At 31.0% G+C, this 27,297-nt stretch overlaps 1 protein-coding gene across 1 annotated transcript; it reads left to right on the forward strand.

The window, feature by feature from the left end:
- On the forward strand, positions 1 to 24,816 carry LOC143078786 (uncharacterized). The gene is made up of 2 exons (XM_076253753.1): positions 1 to 1,150; positions 23,567 to 24,816. Exons 1-2 carry the CDS (start codon positions 415 to 417, stop codon positions 23,950 to 23,952), a joined length of 1,122 nt encoding a protein of 373 aa, XP_076109868.1. The 5' UTR covers positions 1 to 414; the 3' UTR covers positions 23,953 to 24,816.
- The last annotated feature ends 2,481 nt before the right edge of the window (positions 24,817 to 27,297 follow it).

Raw genomic sequence — 27,297 nt, forward strand, 5'->3', positions numbered from 1 at the left:
TGGAGTATAAAACTATTGGTATTTTCCGGTTCTACAATTAAATCCTATTAATGTCTGTGTTTACCATTAGTTAATGCGAGTCAAAGTGGCGAACCTTTTTATTGCCAGCAGTATTGATCAACATCAGATACATGTGTGACACAGGTACGATCAGAGTCATTTGCTGTTTTTACAAATTTTACAAGGAAATAGATTTTAAGGATCTGATTATGAATCAACAACTAGAATGATCAGTACAGGATAAACAATTAGATTTGTAAAACGTATTTTATTCTAAACATTTTGGACTTAAAATGCTTGATACGAGTGTTGAAATTAAAATCTGATTGAAAATATATTTGTGCAATTAAACTTTTTTTCCGAGAAATATATGTCTTGATATTCCAAAACTTTTGACATTTTGACAATATAATAATGTCGGCTGAGCCAGAGTCGTCCGTGGAACCGGAGCCAGAATACACTTTGTCAGAATCAGAACCAGAGACAACTGTAGAACCTGAAGTGGAACCCGAATCTTTACTGCCCGAAAGTTTCATATTAATCAACAGCGAGCCTCAAGCTGAAGCATGGCCAGAACCAGAACCGGAATGGAATTCTGCATTTAAAGAATGGGGCGTTGCATGGCCGTTACATGTTTATATTTTTGGACTATGTTACGTTTTAGCGGTAGTGTTTTCAGCCATCTGTATAGCTGCATTACTGAAGTCTGTGAAAGCTGGAAAAGGAAAACTGACTTTATCTTTACTTCTCATGGTGATATTTTTCAGCACCACCCGGACTGTATCACTTTTTACCGAACCTTATTATGCCTATAATAATATTCCCTTTCTCACAGCCAGAATAATGTGGTCAGTTGGTTTACCTTTCTTAACTTCATCATTCAGCTTGGTATTTTTAGTTTTACTGGACACCACTAAGATGGACATAGGACCACCGAAATTTCAGAAATTTTCAGCTATTTTGATCATTACTGCAGTTCATTTGGTAATAGTTGTAACTTCTGATTTTGTTGTATTTTATGAAGCCTCTGCAAAAGTTATGCTTGTTCTTTGCCAGATCGTGTTTTTAGCCTATGGATTTTCACTCGCTATTGGATATTTTTATGTGGGGTTCAAAATGAGACAAAACTGTTCAGCTGGCAGTATGCACGGTAAGTAAAATAAATTTAGAAAATAATTATGTCACGGTTTAAATAATGGAACAGTAGTTACCAGGATTATAATTTTTTAATACGCCAGACGCGCGTTTCGTCTACATAAGACTCATCAGTGACGCTCAGATCAAAACAGTTATAAAGCCAAACAAGTACAAAGTTGAAGAGCATTGAGGACCCAAAATTCCAAAAAGTTGTGCCAAATACGGCTACGGTAATCTATTCCTGGGATAAAAAATTATTAGTTTTTCGAAAAATTCAAAGTTTTGTAACAGGAAATTTATAAAAATGACCATATAATTGATATTCATGTCAACACCGAAGTGCTGACTACTGGGCTGGTGATACCCTCGGGGACGAAACGTCCACCAGCAGTGGCATCGACCCAGTGGTGTAAATAGTTATCAAAGGTACCAGGATTATAATTTTTTAATACGCCAGACGCGCGTTTCTGAAATGTCAACAGTGAAAAAGTAAACAGCTAGTATTGCCGTCATCAAATTTGAAGTCATTACTAAGATAAACACGTTTCCATTTTTTCTGATAATCCTCAAAAACGTTATTTCTCTCTTTTGAGGTGAAATAGCTGCTAAAGTTATATTTGAGTATGAACTGTTCTCCTATTCATTTGCATATGCAAACTGTGAAATTATTCCATTTGACCATATTCTTGATCTGACTTCTTTGCGTATAAAATCTTGGCCCAATTTTCCAGTGAATCATTTTCCGAATGGTTTTCGTTCGAGCGCCTCCAATGACTCTTATGTAGACGAATAATGCGTCTGGCGTACCAATTTATAAGTCAAGTATCTTTGATGAGTTATCATTCCTAAATTTCTTTATTAATTCTATATATTTGATCAAAACATTGAAGTAGTTGAAGGATTTCAAGTATCGGATATAAGAACAATACACACTAATAGCTTCCTGGTATTTGTCGAAATAGTTTTAATGTCAATATTTTGTTGCGGGTTTATTGAAAACTTTTATTTACATAAATTAGTTCTCTTCATCCAGCAATTAACCGAGTTATAATCAAAGTTTTTATCAATATTTCAAATGTAAGACACATATTACATTTTCAGGTCATTGAAGTTATTATTTTGGTACGAAGTAAAATATCGCTGCTATTTTTTGTTTGTAACTATTGATACGAAGTTAAATATTGCTGCTATTTTTTTGTTGTACTTTATGATACGAAGTTAAATATTGTTGCAATTTTTTGTTGTAACTTATGATACGAAGTTACATATTGCTGCTTTTTTTGTTGTAACTTATGATACGAAGTTACATATTGCTGCTATTTTTTGTTGTAACTTATGATACGAAGTTACATATTGCTGCTATTTTTTTGTTGTAACTTATGATACTAAGTTACATATTGCTGCTATTTTTTATGTAACTTATGAAACGAAGTTACATATTGCTGCTATTTTTTTTGTTGTAACTTATGATACGAAGTTACATATTGCTGCTATTTTTTATTGTAACTTATGATACGAAGTTACATATTGCTGCTATTTTTTGTTGTAACTTATGATACGAAGTTACATATTGCTGCTATTTTTTTTGTTGTACTTATGATACGAAGTTACATATTGCTGCTATTTTTTTGTTGTAACTTATGATACGAAGTTACATATTGCTGCTATTTTCTATGTAACTTATGATACGAAGTTACATATTGCTGCTATTTTTTTTGTTGTAACTTATGATACGAAGTTACATATTGCTGCTATTTTTTGTTGTAACTTATGATACGAAGTTACATATTGCAGCTATTTGTTTGTTGTAACTTATGATACGAAGTTACATATTGCTGCTATTTTTTTGTTGTAACTTATGATACGAAGTTACATATTGCTGCTATTTTTTTATGTAACTTATGATACGAAGTTACATATTGCTGCTGGTTTTTTTTGTTGTAACTTATGATACGAAGTTACATATTGCTGCTATTTTTTTGTTGTAACTTATGATACGAAGTTACATATTGCTGCTATTTTTTGTTGTAACTTATGATACGAAGTTACATATTGATGCTATTTTTTGTTGTAACTCTTTGATACGAAGTAATTTATTGCTGCTTGGTCTATTTGAATTTTTGTTGACATATTTGCTTGTTTTTGTAGTGATTAAGATTATAACACAATGTTGAGTGCTGTACCCTTTTTTTGGGACATTTTTTACCTATTATTTGTCTGTTTGTTTTGTTCATACATCGTTGTCAATATAATGAAATTTTATGCGATTGTCATACAAGTGAGCGATTTGGGTAGCTATAAAACCAGGTATTATCCGCAATTTTCTACAAAAGAAAATGCCCTTCCAAGTTTGGGATTTTGATTTTGCCATTTGCTTAAAAATGGACTTTCGTTTTAGAATTTTCTGATAACATTAAACAGCCCATCGAACTCAATGTTTATTTTACAAGTAACATTTACAGAATTTTCAAATAGTTCCCATAGATTTAAATAAAAATATTTTCATAGAAATTACGAATATTGTCAAGCTCTAAGAGCCACATTAATTAATTATTTTTTTGACCTGAAACCGTAAATTTTTAAATTGAATATCCGTGTTTTATTAATAAAATTATTTACCACATAATGCGGTCTTGCGAAAAAAATCAGTTGTATTTGTTCTTTTCTTCTTGCAATCAATCAACTGTATAGTCGTTTGGTTTTAGGCCATAGGACAAACAGTTTTGTGGAACTTTATGAATTCTTGTATATTCTGTGAAAGGTTATATAGGTAACTGACCGGAAAAAAAGTTTAGAATCCCGTATACGTGTCCCTAAGTGAACACACAAATGCAAAAAAAGTTTCAATGAATCTTCATCAACTTATTGACCTAGAACATGGTACATGTTAATACTTTTTACAGTTTCTATGAACAGTAAAAGTCGGCTTACTATCTGTTTTCATCATATACCTGTAAATACTTACATGTGTTTTGTTGGAAACAGTATTTTGATAAATTGGAATATTTGTCGACAGGAAATGTTGTCCTTAGTGAGAAATGAAATCAGTTATAATCAGTATACGAACTAATTCATCCATAGGAAACTTATTTCCCGGATTAAATTTATGCATTGAATACCTTTATTTATTATCTGTTTTAATTTACCACAAGGAAGTATTAAGTCCATAAAAAAGCTGTACTAAGACACTCTCGGATAAGTACATTTTGGTCATATCCAGTCGATCGATTGAAATCGAAGAAAAATGGTGGGAAACTGAACGTCAGTTTTAAAATGATAATATTTGACTGAGATATTCAATTTAAACTTGCAAAATTAATTTATCAGATAAGAAAATAGGAAAGAGGACATTTATATCCGACCATTAACGGATATACGTACCTTCTTAGACCACGGTATCACTAGTCCGAACATATTTGATATATTGATAACTGTTCGCATGACATAAAATAGTGAAGATAATTGCAGATATCACGTTTCCAATACTTTTTGATTTGGCCTTAGTTAGTACATATTCACTAATAAAACGAAAAATGTTTACTTCATTAAATAATGTGCGTCAGTTTATGAATTCATTAGCCTAAATATTGACAGCATATTAATAGCAATAGAATATAAATGATACAAAATTTAAAAAAGATGATAATTATGTCATTAAGGTATTGTCATCAATTCCAATGCTCATTGCAGTAATAGAAAGAAAGAACCCTATTTTGTCTTGTAATTTGACCTCTTTAAAAGTACAAGATACTGAAAAGGTATAAGTGTTAATTTAGTAAAACCATATATCATTTTTGTCTATTGAAGCAAATGGAGCTTAAAATTGTTCTTCAAACATAGCACATTTTAGTGTTGAGGGTGGGGGTCAATGAAGATTGGTGATGTCAGATACTTAATTGTTTTACGGCGTCTCTGAGACTGAGCTTTTACTCGTTTATATACATCTTGGTCTTTTATTTTTGACCGGATATATCTATTTCTTTTCCCCATTTACTGTAGTTTGTTATGCTTACATTTTTCTCATATTTTAGACACAGGATGTCTTTTAAATATTTCCTTGCCATCTTATTTTTAAACATCAAAATGGTTCTCCTTTACGTAAAAGCCCAGGGAATTGCCACAAACATTGCTGTATTTTTGTGTATGTGTTATATCATAGCAGTATATCAAAATTATCACAATATTTGTTCGTGTTTGTATACATTTCTCAAACTTTTGTTGTTACCACACTTTTATGATAAATGTTGATTGTTTGTAAGTACTTGTAATATTTACTTTGCTAATTGTTTTGGACCTACTTTATTCACAGTTGGTTGAGCAGAGGAAGATAGCAATTGCGGTCTCGTTTGTTGATTAATTCGTTCGTTTGACCTTCTGCTCTATGTATCAGTGACTCATCCTTTTTAAATAAAGGCAACAGTAGTATACCGCTGTTCGAAATTCATAAATCGAGAAAAAAAAATCCGGGTTACAAACTAAAACTGAGGGAAACGTATCAAATATAAGAGAAATACGACTCAATAGAAACACAACATTAAAATGTAACACACACAGAAACGAACTAAAATATAACAATGGCCATTTTTCTGTGTTTGTACAGGGCATTTTAAGAAACAAATGGTGGGTTGAACCTGGTTTTGTGGCATGCCAAACCTCCCGCCGTTATGGCAATGTTAATTATAAATGACAACGTTACATGACAGGACTACAATACAAATGAATAGGAGAAAATATAGAACAGAGAAACAAACGAATACTAGCCAACAAAATGTACCAGGTTAAAAAAAAAGGATACGCCAGACGCGCGCCACGTCCACACAAGACTAACCAGCGACGCTGAGATGAAAAAGTTTGAAAGCCAAAACAAGTACAAAGTTGAAAATAACCGAGGACCAAAATTTCCTAAAAAAGTTTTGACCAATACGGCCCTGCCTGGGACAAGAACATCCTTATTATCCAGAATAATTCATACTTTTGCAAACAGTAAATTTTATAAAATGAATATATAATAGATATACATGATTAAACTGAAGTGGTAACTAGAGACAGCATGAAAACGGATACACTATTAACCAGTTTCTATCTTTAAACTATTTCATATACCTGAAGATCCAAGCAATTCTGTGGGTATATTGTGCGGATGATCTGTTTTCCAAGGATTTTTAAGTAATGCAAAAACTTATGAATAATACTCTTTCCATCCATGCTTGTTTATTCGCGCATTTCCTTTAAATGTAAAATGTTTGGTAGTACTTTAGTCTCATTGCTCTCCTACTACACAAGAAAGAGTATGCTGCATAATTTTCAAGCTACATCAATTAAGATTTAGATTTACGACATGTAGTCTAAAATAACCCCACTTTTATGCACTTAGTAATTATATGCACCTAAAATCCATTTGCAATTTCCTGAAACTAAAATTATTTAAACCTTACTATCTAGTTACTTTGTTAGAACCGTATAGTAGATCAGCTTGACTGATTACTTTACACTATCGCTTGGTAGATGAATGAGTGTTTGGCAATGATAGAAGGTGTTTTGAAGAAAACAAAATTGTCATTTGAATTTTATTTACTTTTTGTTGCATGCAACAAACGTTAGATTAAAGAGCTGAGTATAATAGGGAAACTAAATACAACAGTAAATAACCGATATATAAATGTCCAAAATCAATTAACAAGATACAAATGATAACAAACCGAAATCATGCAAAACATTTATTTGTAAGTTGGCATGACACATGCACAGCAACAAACACACAATTATCAAAAGAGCATTGCTTTAATGTTCTTTCTTCAAGGCTGAGTACAAACTATAATACGTTCTAGGGAAAACAACAAAGAAACGTCTTAATCCGATTTTAATACTTGATAAATAAAAAAAAATTATAGACCTATCATTAATTTCCTTTGTTGATCTATTCAGTGGACCTAAGTTTTAGCAATTGCTTCTGTCCGTTGTTATGCTTTAATATGCATTATATTATTGTACAAAGGATATATTTCCTCAAAATTTGAAATCTCTGGCAGGAAACTTATGGATATTTCTTGCAAAATAAAAAAAAAATGACAACAGGATAGCCCCATCATGAATATGTCATACATAATCTTACAAAAATTTAAGAGCTGTTAATAAAATTGATTGTTTATTGAGTGCAATTATTAATTATTTCCTGTTTACAAAAGCTTGAATTTTTCGAAAAACTAAGGATTTTCTTATCCCAGGCATAGATTACCTTAGCCGTATTTGGCACAACTTTTTGGAATTTTGGATCCTCAATGCTCTTCAACGTTGTACTTGTTTGGCTTTATAAATATTTTGATATGAGCGTCACTGATGAGTCTTATGTAGACGAAACGCGCGTCTGGCGTACTAAATTATAATCCTGGTACCTTTGATAACTAATTACGTATTATTCAACATTTATATATCATCTTTTATGCTTATTTCCTCCATAGAAAAATATAAGAAGACACACTCATGAAATATTTTAACGTTTTATGTCTGTTTGTTTTGTCCACATTTCATTGTCAATGTAATAGAATTTAAAGCAACTGTCATACATATGAGAGGTTTTGCTAGCTATAAAACAAGGTTTAATCTACCATTTTCTACATTTGAAAATGCCTGTAACAAATCAGGAATATAACAGTTGTTATTCATTCGTTTGATTTGTTTGAGCTTTTGATTTTGCAATTTGATTAAGAACTTTCCGTTTTGAATTTTCCTCGGAGTTAGATATTTTTGTGATTTTAGTTTTTACTTCAATCATGATGCGTTTGGAGTTGTAATTATTCTGCAAATGAACTTGGATGACATTTAATGATAAAAGGAAGTATTATCGTATTCAAATAACATTTTCTGCAATCATATCATTTGGGACCTGAATGTATCATTCCATGGACGGGTTCATCTAAATAAATCCAAATATCAGATTCTTTTATTGTTTGGATAAATAAAATTAAAAATATTCTAACACGATCGTATTGGAATAGTAAAGCGAGTGCTAAAAAATAATTTAACCTCGGTATACAATTTCGTGTATATGTTGATGGTCTTAAAGCTCGTTTGTTTATTAATATCACCTCTTATCACATGTCCCTTAAAAGAGCATTAGCTACGATTCAGATAAAATCATATAGATTTTTTTGTTTAAAGTATCATTAGAAGCGAAAAGTTTCATTGACTTGCAAGTCAATAATTCAATTTAATCGAACACGTATTTATTTGACGTACAACTTAACCTCTTCGCTGAAGATGGATACGAATGTACTAGGCGTGTCTAATTTTTAAAAGGAAAATAACGTCAACATTAAAAGTGAAACAAGAATTTCTAACACAAGTAAAACAATGAGTAACATTTTGTTTTCAACCTATATTAGTACACCAGATGAAAATATCCATTTGCACGTGCTCGCTATCTATTTCCATTTGTTTTTCTTTCGGGTAATATGAACGTCGACAGTAATTGGAGGTCATCTCGATGGTTGGTGTGATGGCGTATAGACAAAAAAACTCGAAATAATGATTCATATTATCGAATGTAAGGTAAAGGGCATTTTAAACTAGACGTATTGTATAAAAAAAATATCTTGTGGTAACGACTGTATGTTGATATGTAGATGTGTTTTTAGTTCATTTGAGTTGCTGTTTTATATCTGTTATTATAAATATTAGTTTCAGGTTATTCTCCCAATAAACTCTCCTTTGTGTTATAAATTGTTGCCGAGACGTAATATCTCGACGTAAAATATGAGTGACAAATGCGATTTGAAGAATGAAAATAAAAAAGATAGAATTATTTGCGGTTAACTGAAGCTTAAAGCGCTTTTATCATCTGACGATAAAGGCATTGTCATTCTCCTTACTATCAAATAATTCTATGATCTTGAACCAAACGATCTCTGTCAAGATTATACTTTTAAATATAAAATAAAAATCGGGTTTGATCTTGCATTTCTAAGTAGCCTTTATGCTCAAATTTGGTGAATTTTCAAATAACATTTAAAGTCCCTCATTGGTTACATCCCTACACTAACAACTTGTAAGTTGATAAGATTCGTTTCGATGTTGATATTTTTCATTTATTTATGGTTGTATTGTTTCTCTCACTTTAAGGTTTGTCAATAAATCAAAAACATATACATATATGCGTGTATATTGACAAAAAGTGTGGAAAGTACTACTCAGGAAAATGTTTGGCTGCTGCTTAATCACATTAGAGTTCATTCATCGCTCCATTAGACAGTCCATACAAACAGTCAATCACTATCTATAACTACTGTGCTGACATAAAACTCGTGTCACAATAATGCATATCACTATGACAGGATACATTAATCATCCGATTGCAACTTCCAAACAGTGAATAATAATTGATATTTCAAGTTAATTCATGATATAAGATGATAGAAAAGTTGGATATAGGAATATCGTCACTCAGTCAGACTTAGATTTTTTTAAAGAAATATCTTGAAAACAACCCACACCTTCCAAAAGGTCATTTATTTTATTCAATGAATCATGTACCAAATATATTTATATATTGACATCTGCAAATATTGCCATAACACTTATTACCAAGAAATGAGACTAAATTCATAAGAAATAATGTGTAATGGAATGTTTATTTGTCTTGATTAATAATGTTAAAATTTTAAACAACGTTATCCGTTTTTTTTTTTACCAACTCCTAGGACTTGTTGGTGTTAATGGTATATTTGTATTTGTTAATAAAAATAAATTCTTAGCATGTCTCTTCATCGCGTGTTGTGAAACAAACTGCTATAATATGTTATATGCTGTATACATAACTGTTTTTTTTATATTTATTATTTGAGGGCTGTCAAATCTGATTATAAAAGAAGACATCTGTCCTTTCATTACATTGAAAATAGAACTGTTTGTCATAAAATTGTTTAATGGGCTGAACTTTCATGATACATAATGGCAGATCAAAGCATGACGATTTAATTGGACATTGGGGAAATATCTACTTGTAATTAAAATAAAACATCGACGAAAAAGTTTTGAAAATGCATTTGACAGTTTCTACTAAAACTTCCTTATTAAAAATCCACCAAAGATAACCAAATGTATTTCCCAACTGACAGTGTTCCGTTTCCGGCATAATATAAATAGTTCGCTGATGATAATCATTTTCAATTTTCATAATATAAATCATGTGTTTGTACTAAAAGTTATTCTGAGATTTTCCACAACTTTTACTATTGAATGTTTCATTTGTTTATTGGTTTAATGCTCCAAAGTTTTATGTGATTGGTTGTACTAGTATATATGTGCCTGATTGGGCGTGTGCTTGCGATATATAGTGGTGCTAGTTCATCAGAAAGGCCGGTGAGACTATTTAGTGTTTTTAGAATACAACATCGTATGTAACCCAACAGTTATTAATGAAAGTATCGTTTCTATAAAAGAAGATAAAAACAATTATCAGGTACCATCTTAAGGTGGTATGGTGTCTAAATTAAAAATGATAGAATTTGTTCATACTTTGCCAAAACGTAGTGTCTATTATATTAAGTACAAAAATTAAAAAAAAAATGATAGGAGACCGTGCATTTTTTCAAGCTACAGGTTGTGACAAAATGACACATTTTGTATGGATTATACATTATGCGATTAGAAGCTAAACTAAATGATAGAATTGTAAAATAGAATTGTAAAATAGAATACGAAAAGATAGCTTTTAGAAAATTTTATTTATAAAAAAGAAGAAGTGATATGATTGCCAAGAACACAACTGTCCACAAGAGATCAAAATGACACAGACATTAACAAGTATAGGTCACCGTACGGCCTTCAACAATGAGCAAAGCCCATACCGCATAGTCAGCTAAAAAACGCCCCGATATGACAATGTAAAACAATTCAAACGAGAAAACTAACGACCTTATTTATATAAAAAAAAATGAACGAAAAACAAATATATAACACATAAACAAACGACAACCACTGAATTACAGGCTCCTGACTTGGGACAGGCACATACATAAATAATGTGGCGGAGTTAAACATGTTAGCGGGTTCCCAACCCTCCCCTAACCTGGGTCAGTGGTATAACAGTACAACATAAGAACGAACTATAAAAAGCAGTTAAAAAAGGCTTAACTCATCAGATGGACAAAAATACAATTGGACGTGGCCGGGTATTTGTACATCCTGACAACAAAAAGACACTAGGAACAGATCTGAGAGTACTCGCAGTTATCTGACAGCTAGTTAAAAGCCACTAACCACTAATAAAAACATCATGCATCTGAGACTGAACTATCAATCCGTACACATCCAAATTACAATGGATTAAGTGTAACGACGTCATAAACAGTCAGAGAAAAACATGACCTTGTGCAATGCCAAGTTACAACAGATTGTAGATCCATGAATGTGTGTATGTATATAACATACTAGTAATATTTATTTTGCTTTTAATTTACTGATAACAAAATCAATATTTATACAAATAAAAACAATATTTAATGATCTTATTACAGTGTAAAATTGGTAACTTTTTAGAATAAGTTTATTTAACGGAGCGATAAGTTTACAAGGATCATTTCTAAATTTCCTAGCACGGTTAACAACATTTCCATAAAAATGAGGATGGGCTATCCCGTTTGAAATAAGTTTTCTACAGGTACAACCAAACTTCAAAACCAACTCTTTATATCTATGGAAAAATTAAGAAAAGGTTTTAAATGATTTATGGTAACGATATCCTTGGTTCAATAATTTACCAGTAATTCATAGATTGCGTTCGTTAAAATCAAAAACGTCACAACAGACACGGACATAGTTGTGAAATATAAACTCCGTAAGATGGTGCCTAAGGAACATCACCATCTAAAAATGGAAAATTAACAATAGGGAACGAAAAATCGTCCCTTTTGTCGTAAATTTTAGTGTGGAGTTTCCCGTTTAAAACAGAAATATCTAAATCCAGGAAAGGACAGTTATTATCGTATAAATTTGATTTATTTAAATTTAGTTCCATGGGGTAAATTTCAGCAGTATATTGAGAAAATTCTTGATTATTTAACGAAAAAATATCATCAAAATAACGGTATGTGTTGTTGAATTTATCAATTAAATGCAATTTCGACGGGTCTTTACTGAGTTTAGTCACAAACTGTGATTCGAAACAGTACAAAAACAAGTCTGCTATTAAAGGGGCACAATTAGTGCCAATGTGGATACCTACAGCCTGTCGATGAACTTTGTTGCCAAAACGTACATAAATATTATCAAGGATGAAAATTAACAGCTTCAATCATCTCATCACACCTCTAGTAAGTATATCTAGCATATTTACCTTTCTTATTAGAGAAGAAGGCTTTAAATGAGTTGCAGCAAATATATTTGCATTCAGCTTTACCAAACGACCATTTATTTAAATAGGAAAACTTTTGTTTAATAAGATAGTGTGGAAGTGTAGTGTAAAGAGTAGAAAAATCAAAACTGTCAACAGAATCAAAAGGACCATCAAAAGCACTTAATTTGTCTAAAACATCCAAAGATTTTTTTACACTCCAAAAATGGTATAATTTTTATTTATTAATATTTATTTTTTTCTTTGTACCAAGTCAGGAAAATAGCCATTGTTATATTATAGTTCGTTTCTGTGTGTGTAACATTTTTACGTTGTGTTTCCGTTGTGTCGTTTGTTTTCTCTTATATTTTAGTGTGAATTTACATTAATATAAGACGTGTCACGGTAATTTTCTATCCCAAATTCATGTATTTGGTTTTGATGTTGTATTTGTTATTCTCATCGGATTTTGTCTAATACTTAGTCTGTTTCTGTGTGTGTTACATTTAAATGTTGCGTCGTTGTTCTCCTCTTATATTTAATGAGTTTCCCTCAGCTTTGGTTTGTTATCCCGATTTTGTTTTTTGTCCATAGAGTTTTGAACAGCGGTATACTACTGTTGCCTTTATTTATACCACTATGTTCATATATTTTATTTCAATAGTTTATGATAAGCTCTTTAATAGTAGTTAATGCACTTCGGTGTTGACATGAATATCAATTACATGGTCATTTTAATAAACAAAAAAATTAATTTTTCGAAAAACTAAGGATTTTCTTGTCCCAGGAATAGATTACCTTTCCATTCTCAATTTTACCTTAGCCGTATTTGGCACAACTTTTCGGAATTTTGGATCCTCAATGCTCTTCAACTTTGTACCTGTTTGGCTTGATAACTATTTTGAAATGAGCGTCACTGATGAGTCTTATGTAGACAAAATGCGCGTCTGGCGTACTAAATTATAATCCTGGTACTTTTGATAACTATAATGAACTGTTAAAAGCACTGAAAGATAAGTTGTAGAACACTTACTAGAGGCCGAGATGAAACGATATTTAAATGTTTAGTTAGTGTAGTATTTACGGCATATCACCACCACATTTTTGGCTGCTTTGTCGGCCGGTACAAACACAAACCGCTTTGAAAGTTCTTGAAGTTTATTTCTTATTCTGGAAATAGGTGTATTATGTACTCTATTATTTACTTCTAAATTATTTTTAGAATGTGATATTCTCTTACCTTCCACATTCATACACTTATAAGAATCAAGAGATTTTTTATCAGATTTTTCCCGTTTACACCACTTTTTACAAAACATCTTTGGTGACTTGACGACACTCTTTCCAATCTATTTTAGATAGAGGACGATATTTTGGTCCTTTTTTCAAAAAGTTTTTAACCTCTCTGTCCTGGACAATATTGAGGTCCCCTGTAATAATATGGCCAAAGGGAACATATCTGAACTTCGACGATTCACAGTTTCAAGTTAAGGGAGTATTATTATCTATATTCACGTCTGATGTAACCGACGTATAATTAAAAATTAAACTTCTGCTGTTTTTTTGTATGTGTGTGAAATTATGGGTGGTTCTATGTTATCAAAATAGGGAGGTATAAAGTTTTGAACGGTAGAGTCATTTGTCTGTTTGTCTTTGTCATTTTTATCCTTGGCGTTTTCAGTTTATTTTCGATCTATGAGTTTGACTATCCCTCTGGTATCTTTCGCCCCTCTTTTGAAGGACACGTAAGAAAAGATGAAAAAAAATGTTATGTGGTATCATAGATTCAATACAAAATAAAATACAAACAAATTCAATCAAAGTTTTTTTTATATTTCATAAATGATTGATTGATTGTAGATTGCTTCACGTCCATTGGCAAAAATGACATGCATATTCAAGGTAAATGTGTCACATAATAAAAAAAAATAAAGGCAACCATAGTACACCACTGTTCAAAAGTCATAAATCGATTGAGTGAACACAAATCCGGATTACAAACTTAAACTGAGGGAAACACATTTTTACCTATTATGTCTGTTTATTTTGTTCACACATCGTTGTCAATATTATTGAATTGCATGAGACTGTCGTACAAGTGAGGGGTTTTCTAGCTTTAAAACTATGTTAAATCCAGCATTGTCAAAATTAAAAAATGCCAGCACCAAGTAAGACATAGGACAGTTATTTGATATGTTTGAGTTGTTGATTTTGCAATTTGCTTACTGATTTTCTGTTTATAATTTTCCTCGAAGTTTGGTATTGTTGGTTTTTTTTTTACTTTTTTTCTGTTGGTAATGTTTAACTCATGTTTTACTATACTCTTCTGCTTGTTATGTAACTATCTTATGATTCCCATTTCTTCCATCTCTAATACATAGATAATCCTCTTTACGTTATTAAAATAACAAATGAACAAAAAGAAAATTTGTTGAATTTCCGATAGTTGTTGCAGAATCAAAATTATTGTTACAACTAAGGATTATTTGCCTTTGTTATATCCTAAGTAAGCTTACTTTGTGTTTTCTAATCTCCGGATTTGATATGAATCAAAATATTGTATTCTTCCACTATCCATTTGCAAATGTCTGCATCATAATATTTTTCCAATAGAAATTTTATGATTGCCTTGACTCTCTGGTAGGAATTATACAGCATCCGCAAAATGAAATAAATAAACAACATTTAAAAGATGAATATGTGTTGACAATAAAGATTGTAACCGCTACATTTATTTATATTTCAATAATGAGTACAGTTTATTAAGAGAAGTTAACGGAAGAGACTAGGATGAAAAAAAAATAAACAAAAGGAAAATACTAGTCGTTTACTCAAAATTGATGTTGGGAATATTTCTTAATACTAATGTTATTTCACAGCTGACAATATTGACCAACCCATTATTTACAGACAGGTGAACATGAGTGTGACAGGAATAAAACAGTTGTTTTCCAATCGTTCTTTTGGTTGATTGATTACATGAGTGTGACAGGAATAGAACAGTTGTTTTCAACTCGTTTCTTTGGTTGTTTGATTATTTACAGACAGGTGAACATGAGTGTGACAGGAATATAACAGTTGTTTTCCACTCGTTCCTTTGGTTGATTGATTACATGAGTGTGACAGGAATAGAACAGTTGTTTTCAACTCGTTTCTTTGGTTGATTGATTATTTACAGACAGGTGAACATGAGTGTGACAGGAATATAATAGTTGTTTTCCACTCGTTCCTTTGGTTGATTGATTACATGAGTGTGACAGGAATAGAACAGTTGTTTTCAACTCGTTTCTTTGGTTGATTGATTATTTACAGACAGGTGAACATGAGTGTGACAGGAATATAATAGTTGTTTTCCACTCGTTCCTTTGGTTGATTGATTATTTACAGACAGGTGAACATGAGTGTGACAGGAATATAATAGTTGTTTTCCACTCGTTCCTTTGGTTGATTGATTACATGAGTGTGACAGGAATAGAACAGTTGTTTTCAACTCGTTTCTTTGGTTGATTGATTATTTACAGACAGGTGAACATGAGTGTGACAGGAATAAAACAGTTGTTTTCCAATCGTTCTTTTGGTTGATTGATTATTTACAGACAGGTGAACATGAGTGTGACAGGAATATAACAGTTGTTTTCCACTCGTTCCTTTGGTTGATTGATTACATGAGTGTGACAGGAATATAACAGTTGTTTTCCACTCGTTTCTTTGGTTGATTGATTATTTACAGACAGGTGAACATGAGTGTGACAGGAATATAATAGTTGTTTTCCACTCGTTTCTTTGGTTGATTGATTATTTACAGACAGGTGAACATGAGTGTGACAGGAATATAATAGTTGTTTTCCACTCGTTCCTTTGGTTGATTGATTACATGAGTGTGACAGGAATAGAACAGTTGTTTTCAACTCCTTTCTTTGGTTGATTGATTATTTACAGACAGGTGAACATGAGTGTGACAGGAATATAATAGTTGTTTTCCACTCGTTCCTTTGGTTGATTGATTATTTACAGACAGGTAAACATGAGTGTGACAGGAATATAATAGTTGTTTTCCACTCGTTCCTTTGGTTTTTTGATTACATGAGTGTGACAGGAATAGAACAGTTGTTTTCAACTCGTTTCTTTGGTTGATTGATTATTTACAGACAGGTGAACATGAGTGTGACAGGAATAAAACAGTTGTTTTCCAATCTTTCTTTTGGTTGATTGATTATTTACAGACAGGTGAACATGAGTGTGACAGGAATATAACAGTTGTTTTCCACTCGTTCCTTTGGTTGATTGATTACATGAGTGTGACAGGAATATAACAGTTGTTTTCCACTCGTTTCTTTGGTTGATTGATTATTTACAGACAGGTGAACATGAGTGTGACAGGAATATAATAGTTGTTTTCCACTCGTTCTTTTGGTTGATTGATTATGTCAGTTTTTATGGAATTTCCCCTTTGTGAATTTTTGAGTTCGGGATTTTTTTTTTTATTATTATTATTATTTTTTACAATCGATCAACAAAACTTCTTAATCGTGGTTTTGCAAATTGGAAATAACCAGAATATTTTGACTAACATAAAAAACACTTCCCTTCTATTTATATATTTATACAACCATGGTTGTAAAGTTTCACTTATTTGTATTTTGTGCTTCAGTTGACATGAAAGCGTGAATAAACTTGTTGATTTAACGTTCAAATATTATACTTAAATCAAATTTTCTGACATCGAATTTTATTATATTTCCTTAGTCCATGTATTATTCATGATGCTTATAAAATTGATACATTAACTTACAAACATTATAAGTTTTATTATGTTTGAATCCTAATCTAGAGTCATTAAAACAAGTTGTAATGTTACAAATAATGATATAAAACTCAATAAAATAGTTTATGGGTACATGTCATCAGAGGAAAACCATTATATTTCAAAAAAACTTCCTCAGTCCTCAGTGCTGAATACCCATTTACAAATAACACATTTGACTTTTTGACTGTAAGCCAACTATACGGTATTGGTTCTGTTCTTTTTTTTTGGCCATACGGTGACATATAGTTGCTAAATCTGCGTCATTTTGACTCTGTTGTCTCTAAGAAAATTATATAACACCTCCTTCTTTTAAATTGTTAATTTAAACGTAATGTTTATATGTCTGCAATTGCTTCATTGTTATATTTTTATCTAAGGTTTATCAAAGATTTCGACTGATTACAGCGAGTGTTTGCGTGCTAGTATACCCTTTGATGTAAAAACAAATTGCTATGGGATCTGAATGTTTCATTTTGATTGCTAATTTGATTCAATAAAAATATCATTTTCTTTAACTGTTTGTACTTATGAAATCAGATATATTAAATATGGTTGCTTTATGGTTACCATCACGAATTGGTCGGTCGATTCAATGTGTTTGTGTTTCAGCACATAGAAGACATACGTTTGCGGTCTGAGATTTTTTAGTACCAGAATGTTCGTCTGGTCTGTAAATTGACCGATTGTGTCGGTCTCCCTATTGTCAATTTTTGACATGAATATCAATTAGGAGGTCATTTTAATGAATTTCCTGTTCACAAAACTTTGAATTTTTTGACAAACTAAGGATTTTCTTATCCCAGGCATAGATTACCTTAGTTGTATTTGGCACAACTTTTTGAAATTTTGGATCCTCAATGCTGTTCAACTTTGTTCTTGTTTGGCTTTATAACGATTTTTATATGAGCGTCACTAATGAGTTTTATGTAGACGAACGCTCGTCTGGCGTACTATAATATAATCCTGGTACCTTTGATAACTATTTTGACAGTATATGAAGATTTGCATGGCGAAGGTTGGTTGATGATTAGTTACCTATACTGTCGACATACCCTGTCTCGCTACATGTAGAGTTCATGTGATTTCCTCAATTTTAGTTGTTTTCACTGACCTTTGTTTGTATATTCTAAATTATAAGATATGATCATTGGTATAATCATTTGTGAAATTGAACAAACATCAATACCGCCCCTCGCTAAATGCCAATTTTTGTAACAAACTTTTTTCTTATAATCAATCCAATAGCAACATATGTTAGATGATTTTGCTTATGCTTATGAATGAATAATAAATCATAATCAGTAAACTGTTGTTGCTTCTATATAAAAATGCTTAACGCTTGCTTGTCCTCTTAGAGATTTGAAGGTTAAATTTTGCCTGGCTTTTCTCTTTTAATATTAGTATAGAATCAATGGTTGGTGTTTAGTAACACTTTGATGCCTTCATTTATGTCTTGTCATGTACCAGTAAAGGTATGGTAGGTTGACATTATTTATCTAAACGATATCTTCATCTTTTCCCTTGTTTTCAAATACACAAAAATAAAAAAAAATGACTAATTAATTGGCATAGTATAGATAATGTGTATGAAGGTAATTCCTTTGTATATCTTATGTTATCTTATCGCACGATTGGTTTTTTTACTGTACATTATTCAGTAACAAGTACACAAAAAAGTAAAGAATATTTACAAACATTGTCGGCAATGCAAATAATTACTTCATTTTAACCTAAAGGTATATTTCCAATTTTGGAAGTAAAGTTTATTAAATTAAAAATTAAAGAGGCAATGTTTTAGCGAATTAAAAAACATATTTAACGTAAGCGATAAATTACGTTCATATGGTTTTAATCGCTCTTTTGTTGGGTCAATTAGAAATGCATTTTTGATGTCAGAACCATATTGTATTTCAGATGAAATCTTCCTTCATTTTTTCAACGTCGGGATGATTTTCTTCACTTTATTTCATAAAATACCTTTCGACATGGACGTATTCTTTCGGTTATATCAGTTTGTAAATTTATTTCCGTAGTGAAATATTTTTGCAACATCATGTTAAATAATGTCTTCGTCATGGAATGCTGTATTTAAGATATATCTTAGTTTTAACTTGTTTGTGAGAAGAACATAATGTCATAATGTCTTGGCTAGAATCAGTCAATTTTGTTTTTGCTTTCATATCACTTATTCTTATAAAAATTTCTTTTCTATACATTCATTTTATAAGCTATACACTTAGTTAATATGAAGTTATAATAGTTATCAAAAGTACCAGGATTATAATTTATTACGCCAGACGCGCGTTTCGTCTACATAAGACTCATCAGTGACGCTCATAAACAGTTTGTATCCATCCTTTATAATATTACAAAAGATTTATGAACTGAAGATTATTTTGTAAACAGGTAATGTAAAATTTGAAATGAACTAGGCAAAATTAAAACAAAAGCATTTGATTATAAAATCTATAACTCGTCAAAGTTTGATATGTAATACGCTGCATGGTACCTGCTTAATGTCCTGTTAACTTCATTGCACTTAGTCATTAAAGGATAGGCATTTCTATAACATTTACTGATTTAAAATATTTATTTAAAGCATTGATTTTTTTTTTTGATTTTTTTTCCTGATTTATGTTTGCAAATTATTTCTTAACATACTATAAGCAAACAATTTACTTTCGTTTTCGGTAATAAGTGATTGTTAGGTGTATATGTTTGACTGGCAGGGTTATCTGAACTTAACTGCATTGTGTTCTATTGTTTCTTAGGTACAATAAGCAATATGATCTATATTTGGTTATTGTATTTATTGTTAGGTTTACATTTCTGTCTGATAGGGTTTAACTGACCTGGAACTCTTTGTCATTGTTAGTTTAAACATATTTATTTATAATGGATTGGGAAACAAGTTTAATACAATTTATACTAATTCCTTTCCACTTTGTTGATTTTTCAATGTTCAGTTTAATTGGTTACGTCTTTTTCTCAAATATGTTAAGCAATAGATCAACTATCTTTGTTGCATGGAAAGATTGTAAGATGTGCATGACTTATCGACAGGGTTCGTCTCATCTTAACCTCTTTGGGGGCTCTGCTATATTTACCTTACCCCAAACACAACCATATTAAAGCAAGTTATGTATAAATACGTTAAAATTTTGTTTATAAGATTAAAAAAAAAGTCAAATTTATCTACGATAAACAATGCCTGAGGGAGTTGAGCCATAGTTTCTTATTAAGTTTAGAAAGCAAAATGCAAAAATGCATGTCATTATCGAAGCAATGACTACCTAGCTAGTGATATCACTAGGGACAAGAAGCTGAGTGGTCGCCAAGTGGTAGCAAATAGAAATGACACTTCTTTTTTTGCATCAAAACCACTTTTAGTTCACCAGGAACGTCCAGTACTGAACATTAAAAACCACAGGACGTACAAATTCATAAAAAGGAACTTTTTGACGAAACAGAACCATAAAATAATTAGAACTGCTAAAGTCAACTTTGCCCGAGGGAGTTGATTTATCAATGGTAATATGCATACTATTGTCTCCGAATAGCTTGTGTCGCTAACCTAGATCTATGTGCATATTCAACTATGGTCCTCTCCAACATTCTTTACTTAATATAGTTTTAAAAACTAAAATCATCATAATTCATGTTTTAATAATATTTTTTTACTTTTTACATTTGCTCCTTGTCTATTTAATTGCATATCCAACAGTTTATTTCTGACGGTGAGAACTTTTCCATTTCAAATATATAGGCTATGTGCTACTTTTTGAGTAAAATGAGGTTGAAATTTCGGATATTTGCCCAAAAGTAGGATTTGTGGACGTATTTTTCCTACTGACAGAAATGCATAAAAGAGGAACGAAAGATACCAGAGGGACAGTCAACTTCATAACGTTTTTGTTTTAAAAGATAAACACAAGCTGTTTTTTGTGAAATTATTAATAAGTTCTCTTTTATTTAAGTATTCTTATATTAATGAAATATTTTGTTTAGAAATAACTTAAATTTATCAAATGTTCATGAATGTAGAAAAAAACTTTTTTTCTGTATATTTGTCAAATTTTAAAAAATTGCATCATTGACTTTTTCATGAAATTTGGTACAAATAATCTTCAAACGTAATCAAACCAAATGACATTTTAAAAAAGAGGGGTCGATGAACTCGTTTTCAAGTTAAATCAGTTTTAATGATAAAAATCAGTCGAAAAAAATATCTTTTCCCGATATGTCACAGTTTGACGTCGCTAAAATAACATTTTACGTTAGCAACATCATTTTCTCCCCTGTAACTGTATCATATGCCCTTAAGTTGTTGCCCATTTACGGAAACATGCGTAAAATTAGGAGCTCGGTGAAGATTAGTTAAGCTATGGTTTTGCAAAGCAATGTCCGAGAACTCACTCGGGGAAAATATCTACAAAATAAGGACGAAATGGTTTTCGTAAATTTGACGTTTTTGTGTCGTTGTGGAAACTAAACCCTCATCATTATTATCTTGGACTGAATAAAAAAATGTAACATGTAATAATTAAGTATAAAACATTATTGTAATCAATAATGAAATAAACATCTATTGAAAACAAACGATTACATAGTCAAATCAGTTATACTTTGTAATCGTAAAGCAAACACATTTATAAAGGCGTTATGATTAGAAAACACTGATGCGGTTAATCATTCAGCGAGAGTAACCACTGTGTGTGTATATTTGGTTACTAATGACGGTGATAATTCGAAAAAAGTATAAAATACAAAGCTCATTTGAAGTAGGTTTGTGTAACATGATTCACATTATCGAACAATCACATTGGGGAAACTCGGGACGTGATTGGGGTTACTACAACTGGAACATATCGTTCGTCATGTGTAAAACAAATTTTCCATCATAACGGTCAACCAACTCGTGATGGAGTTCGTAAAATTATTAAATAAAGCAAATATAAACTGTCGCAAAATAGGCATTTATTTCCGTTTAATATTGTATTGCTATTTTCAGTTTTTGACTTTGACTTTTTATGAAGGGTTACGTTCAAATTTTAAAAGATTTCAATATACAAAAATAATTATAAAGTACTGACAATTTTTTGTTTGGCTTCCCGTCGTACAATGTGTTCACGTATAATATTGATTTGCTTATTGTTGCTCTGATATCAAACAATAGCACTTCAATACATAGATAATGTTAAATAAATTATTTAAAACTTGTAAGCAATGGTTTAAATGAATCGACATGAATATGCAGATTGTTCGATATTGTGAATAGTAATATAAAAAAGTACTACATTAAGCCATAAAATTGAGTTTGACTTTTTAAATGTTACACGTTATTTAATATATCTATAACATTTGGTCTCTTGATAGTTGTTTCATTGACAATCATACACAATCTTTTTGTTTAAAATCTATTTAATGTTATAAGAGTATAATGTTGTGGATGTCAGAACTTAAACGTATGCATGCTGGGTGGACATGATATTTATGTTTCCGTTCTTACACTGTTGACAAAAGAGTTTGAAAACTTTTTGTTATTGTTTTAACAGTAACTGTACAGCATTAAGTCTCAGAATTAATATAAACATGTCATTCTGTGTCTTTCCTTTCATTTGACAAACTTAACACCTTGAGATCGTATCAACTTTTCTGAAGGTTACCAGTAACCATAAGAGGTAAATCTGAAACTGATAGCAAAGAAAAATAAACAGCAATGTGATAACAAAAAACAAAGAACAAAATGCAAAACAATACTCAGAAAGAAAGATCCACACGAACCTCCATCAAAAGCAAATGCATGAGATGGTCGCTTTTTTTGAAAACAAGTGTGTCACTTTTTAGTCTACTTTTAAATTCTTCTTTGGGTAAAACTGCTTGACAGGGATGTTTAACGAACAGTACTAATAGTCTAGTCGATTTAAACTGAACTTGATAGTATGGCCACCAGGGAACTACTTTCCCTTACACTATATTCGGTTTATATTTCAAATATACATTTTGTATTGGAATGTATCATTTGCTTTGCAAATATCCATGCAAATTCATAACGAGGAGAACTTTTTGGGAGAATGCGTAACAAAATACTAGACCCTTAGTGATGGAAAAAACATAGATTTACAATTATTCAAACTTTTTTTGAATTGAATAAATAGATATTATATAACATATGGCTTGCCAGTGCAGTCTGTATATCTTTGCAAAGAATGTATATATAATCTTCTTTTTTTATTCATTGGCTCTCATAAGGAAACTTATCTTAATAATCAAATGTTCTTTCTTTTTTGTAGAATCAAGCACAATAAAACGGTTGATAGTTCTTTGTTTCGTATCGTCAGCGACATCAGTGGCTATTGTTGGGACCCATATCTACAGTGCAGTTGGTGTATTTGGTGTTTACAGCAATAATAACATAGTTGATGCGTGGCCATGGTGGATTTTACAGACTTGTCTAAGGATAGAAGAACTTGTATCAGTGTGTGTTGTTTTAACAATTGCTTCAAATTCAGGACATCTAAAACAACTTTTAAGTCGTTGTGGTTCGGTTGTTGGGCATTGTTTTCGAGGTCGAAATCAGGTTCAAGAAATTTCTATTCAACAGGAGTTTAATAAGAATTGTAATTTGACCAAAGACGAAACAATAACAAAGTCCGAGTTTTATTCGGAAAAGTTGTAAGTAAAGATGATGTGGACGCCTTGATACTTATATGTATATATATCTAAATAATATTAAATCAAATCGAATGCACCAAATATAAATTATGACAAAATTTACATTCAAAGCTATATAAAACTATTTACTATCCAAAAAAGTAAAATCACAAAAATACTGAACTCCGAGGAAAATTCAAAACGGAAAGTACCTAATCAAATGGCAAAATCAAATGATAAGTAAATAGTAATTATAATGAACCATAACAAATTTAATTTATACATAACAAAAACTAGACAGAAACAGAGTAAGCAGCGTTTAAGAAACGGAAAATAGTGTTAATTGTAACACATAAGTTAGCATTCTCATTTTATTCAAAAATCCATTTTCATTGCATCTGGTCTGTTTGACTTTTTATTCATTGCTTCCAATGAATAAATCAGAAGAAACTATTTGATTTTACGTAACATTATTCTCTGTCCAAAACATGATTTGAACACGCAAATGTATGCCGAATGTTGATACAATTATGAAAATTAAATGTTTTCGGAAACTATGATATATTCTTAAATATAGATATCAGTAGTACAAGGTACCTCTAGGTCTCATAGTTCACAAAAATAAATACATCTCTAATGTTGATATTTTGAATCCATCTGTCTTATTTTATCATTGAGGTAATAGTGCTGTAATGATTCGTTTCCTTTAGAGTTCGATATTTTTGATATTTAACTTCGTAATATAGATTGCAGCAAGGTTTCGTATGATTTGATAAAAGTTTGGACACTTAACAAATGGCATTAGTGGAGATTCCTTATATCATTATGTATTATACTCATTGCTATTTACATATATACCTATACCTTAAAATAAAGAATCGTTGGCATAGACTTTATTTATCATTATATAGTGAACTTGAAGTTGTATAAAAACTCGAATAAACTGTATAAACTTTTATGAAAATATAGAAATTAAAAACATGGATGTATGCAAATCAGATGCTAATCTAAAAACACACCAGTTCATAATTGACACTCCTAACTTGTTTTCAAATAAGTCAATAAAGGCAACAGAAGTATACCCCTGTTCGTAAGTCATTAATTGATTGTGAGAAAACAAATCCGGGTTAAACCGAGGAAAACACATCAACTATAAGAGGGAAACAACGAAACAAAAGAAACACTAAAGTGCAACAAAAAAAAAAAAAATGCAACAGAGTCATTCAATATGGGTCCTTTAAAAAACAGCATCATAAATAAAAAAATATTGAGAAGAAACAGCTTTTATAAAATGCCGATACTATTAAGCTGTTTATAGCTCAAAACATTATATCAGTACTGTTTAACCGTTTTGGAATGCCTCAGTCGGAAACTCAGACTTTTTTTTTTATTATGTCGAATAGTTACCAAAATTACTATTGTCATCGGTGATCTGATTCCACGAATGAATACATCAACGGAAAAAGTTTTGCCTCAAATCAGACTGTTGTGAGTGAAGAGAAAATACATTGTCTTTGGCTTACACTGAAATAAACCGCTTAATATGATGCGTAACCTTAAAATTATCATTTATATATATTTTAAGCATGATTGTTTTGTTCAGACACTGTTGCCAATATGATAAAATGATTTATGCGACTGTCATACAAGTCATACAAACGAATGAAAAACAACTGTGTTATTCCTGACTTGGTACATGAATTTCCTAATGTATAAAATGGTGGATTAACCCTGGTTTAAAGCTATCCAAACATCTCACTTGTATGACAGTCGCATACAAATCCATTATATTGACAACAATGTGTGAACAAAATAAGCACACATAAAAGGTGAAAATGTCATAAATATAAATATATATAATACGTAGTCAACATTGAGTTATTAATCTTTATTACTATAAAACAAACAAATAAGTCAACAAATACAAACAAAATGGCATATAGTCAAAGTACAAAGGTAAAAATGAAGACAAGAATACAAAGCATGACCACAGCACAACAGATTGGTGGGATGCATAAGTACCGAACCACGCCAAAAGAATATTGCAGTAATGGTGAATACTTTACAAAGACATATAAAAGAACAATATAACTCGTAATGAGATGATAAAAACAACGTCAGTGCCTAGAATCTATACCTCAAGACCATCATGTATTATTTGGGAAGTTGATACGGAATATCTGTCATCAATGTATTGGTATCTTCCGATCAACTTTTATTTTTTAGAAAAGGATGAATCAATTGATGGAACCCAATCGGAAAAGTTTGGATTGTAAAAACGGAAAGAACATCATTAATAAGTCTGAATGTGAAATTAATTGATCTTATTGTTTTTCAAAAGTGTCTGAAGGACTACTCAATTGAAAATGGGAAGATACATTTTAACAGACATTAGATATTGATAGGTCATAAAATAATTGAGAGTCAGAAGGTGAGCTTTAAAGTTTTTAGTATATTTGGTATAATTTTAAAGAATTTTCGAATTTCAATAGTCATCCACTTTGTTTTTTAATTGCCCTTGTATAAGTTCTGATTCGAACGCCACTGATTAGTCTTTTGTAGACAAAATTCGCGTCTGGGGTACCAAATTATAACCTTGGTCTTTGACGAGAGTTTGCTTTAACAGATCAAATCTATAGGAAATTCTACCTTTTCATGCATCTTTATGAAAATACAAGAAGTATTTTATTTTTATTCAATTGAGTGTTATCATGAAAAATATTCTTGTTTATATAAATATTGTCGTCATGGATTTATAAAAAAGGAGCGAACTGTACCAGAGGAACAGTCAAACTCATAGAATGAAAATAAACTGACAACGCCATGGCTAAAAAATCAAAGGACAAACAGACAGATAAAAGTACACAAGACAAAACATAGAAAACTAAAGACTAAGCAACACGAACCCCACCATAAACCGCGGGTGATCTCAGGTGTTCCGGAAGAGTAAACATATCCTACTCCACATGTAGCTCAACACTATGACGCCCAAGTAACAATCTCAGTTTCTTGTCAAATGACTTGATAATGAAAGAAAAGCTATCTTTATCATAATTGTTTCGGGATGGAAATAAAAGTTATATTGTATAGATATGAATATTTATATACCAAAGATGAGTCATAAAAGTAAATATTAATGCACGCCAAAAAAAATAGAAATGAAGCCGTATCCTTCGTTAAGAAATGACTTATAAAATTAAGCCGACAACAGTTTACCGATATGCAAATCTCACGAATCGATTAGCTAGAGACAAATGAAAGTAAATAAGTGTTAGGAGTTAATAATTTCACCAAAGATAACAGATATATGATTTTTGTACATTAGAAGACAAAAGATTCAACAGTGATCCTCGAATCAAAAATTTAAAAA

Source organism: Mytilus galloprovincialis, chromosome 6, assembly GCF_965363235.1.
Source record: "Mytilus galloprovincialis chromosome 6, xbMytGall1.hap1.1, whole genome shotgun sequence".
Classification (NCBI taxonomy): Eukaryota; Metazoa; Mollusca; class Bivalvia; order Mytilida; family Mytilidae; genus Mytilus; species Mytilus galloprovincialis.

Bases quoted from the DNA above. Each gene is read 5' to 3' on its own strand.
- LOC143078786 (XM_076253753.1), top strand. From the start codon at position 415: ATGTCGGCTGAGCCAGAGTCGTCCGTGGAACCGGAGCCAGAATACACT. The intron at 1,151-23,566 runs GTAAGTAAAATA...TCTTTTTTGTAG, and splicing joins TTCAGCTGGCAGTATGCACG to AATCAAGCACAATAAAACGG.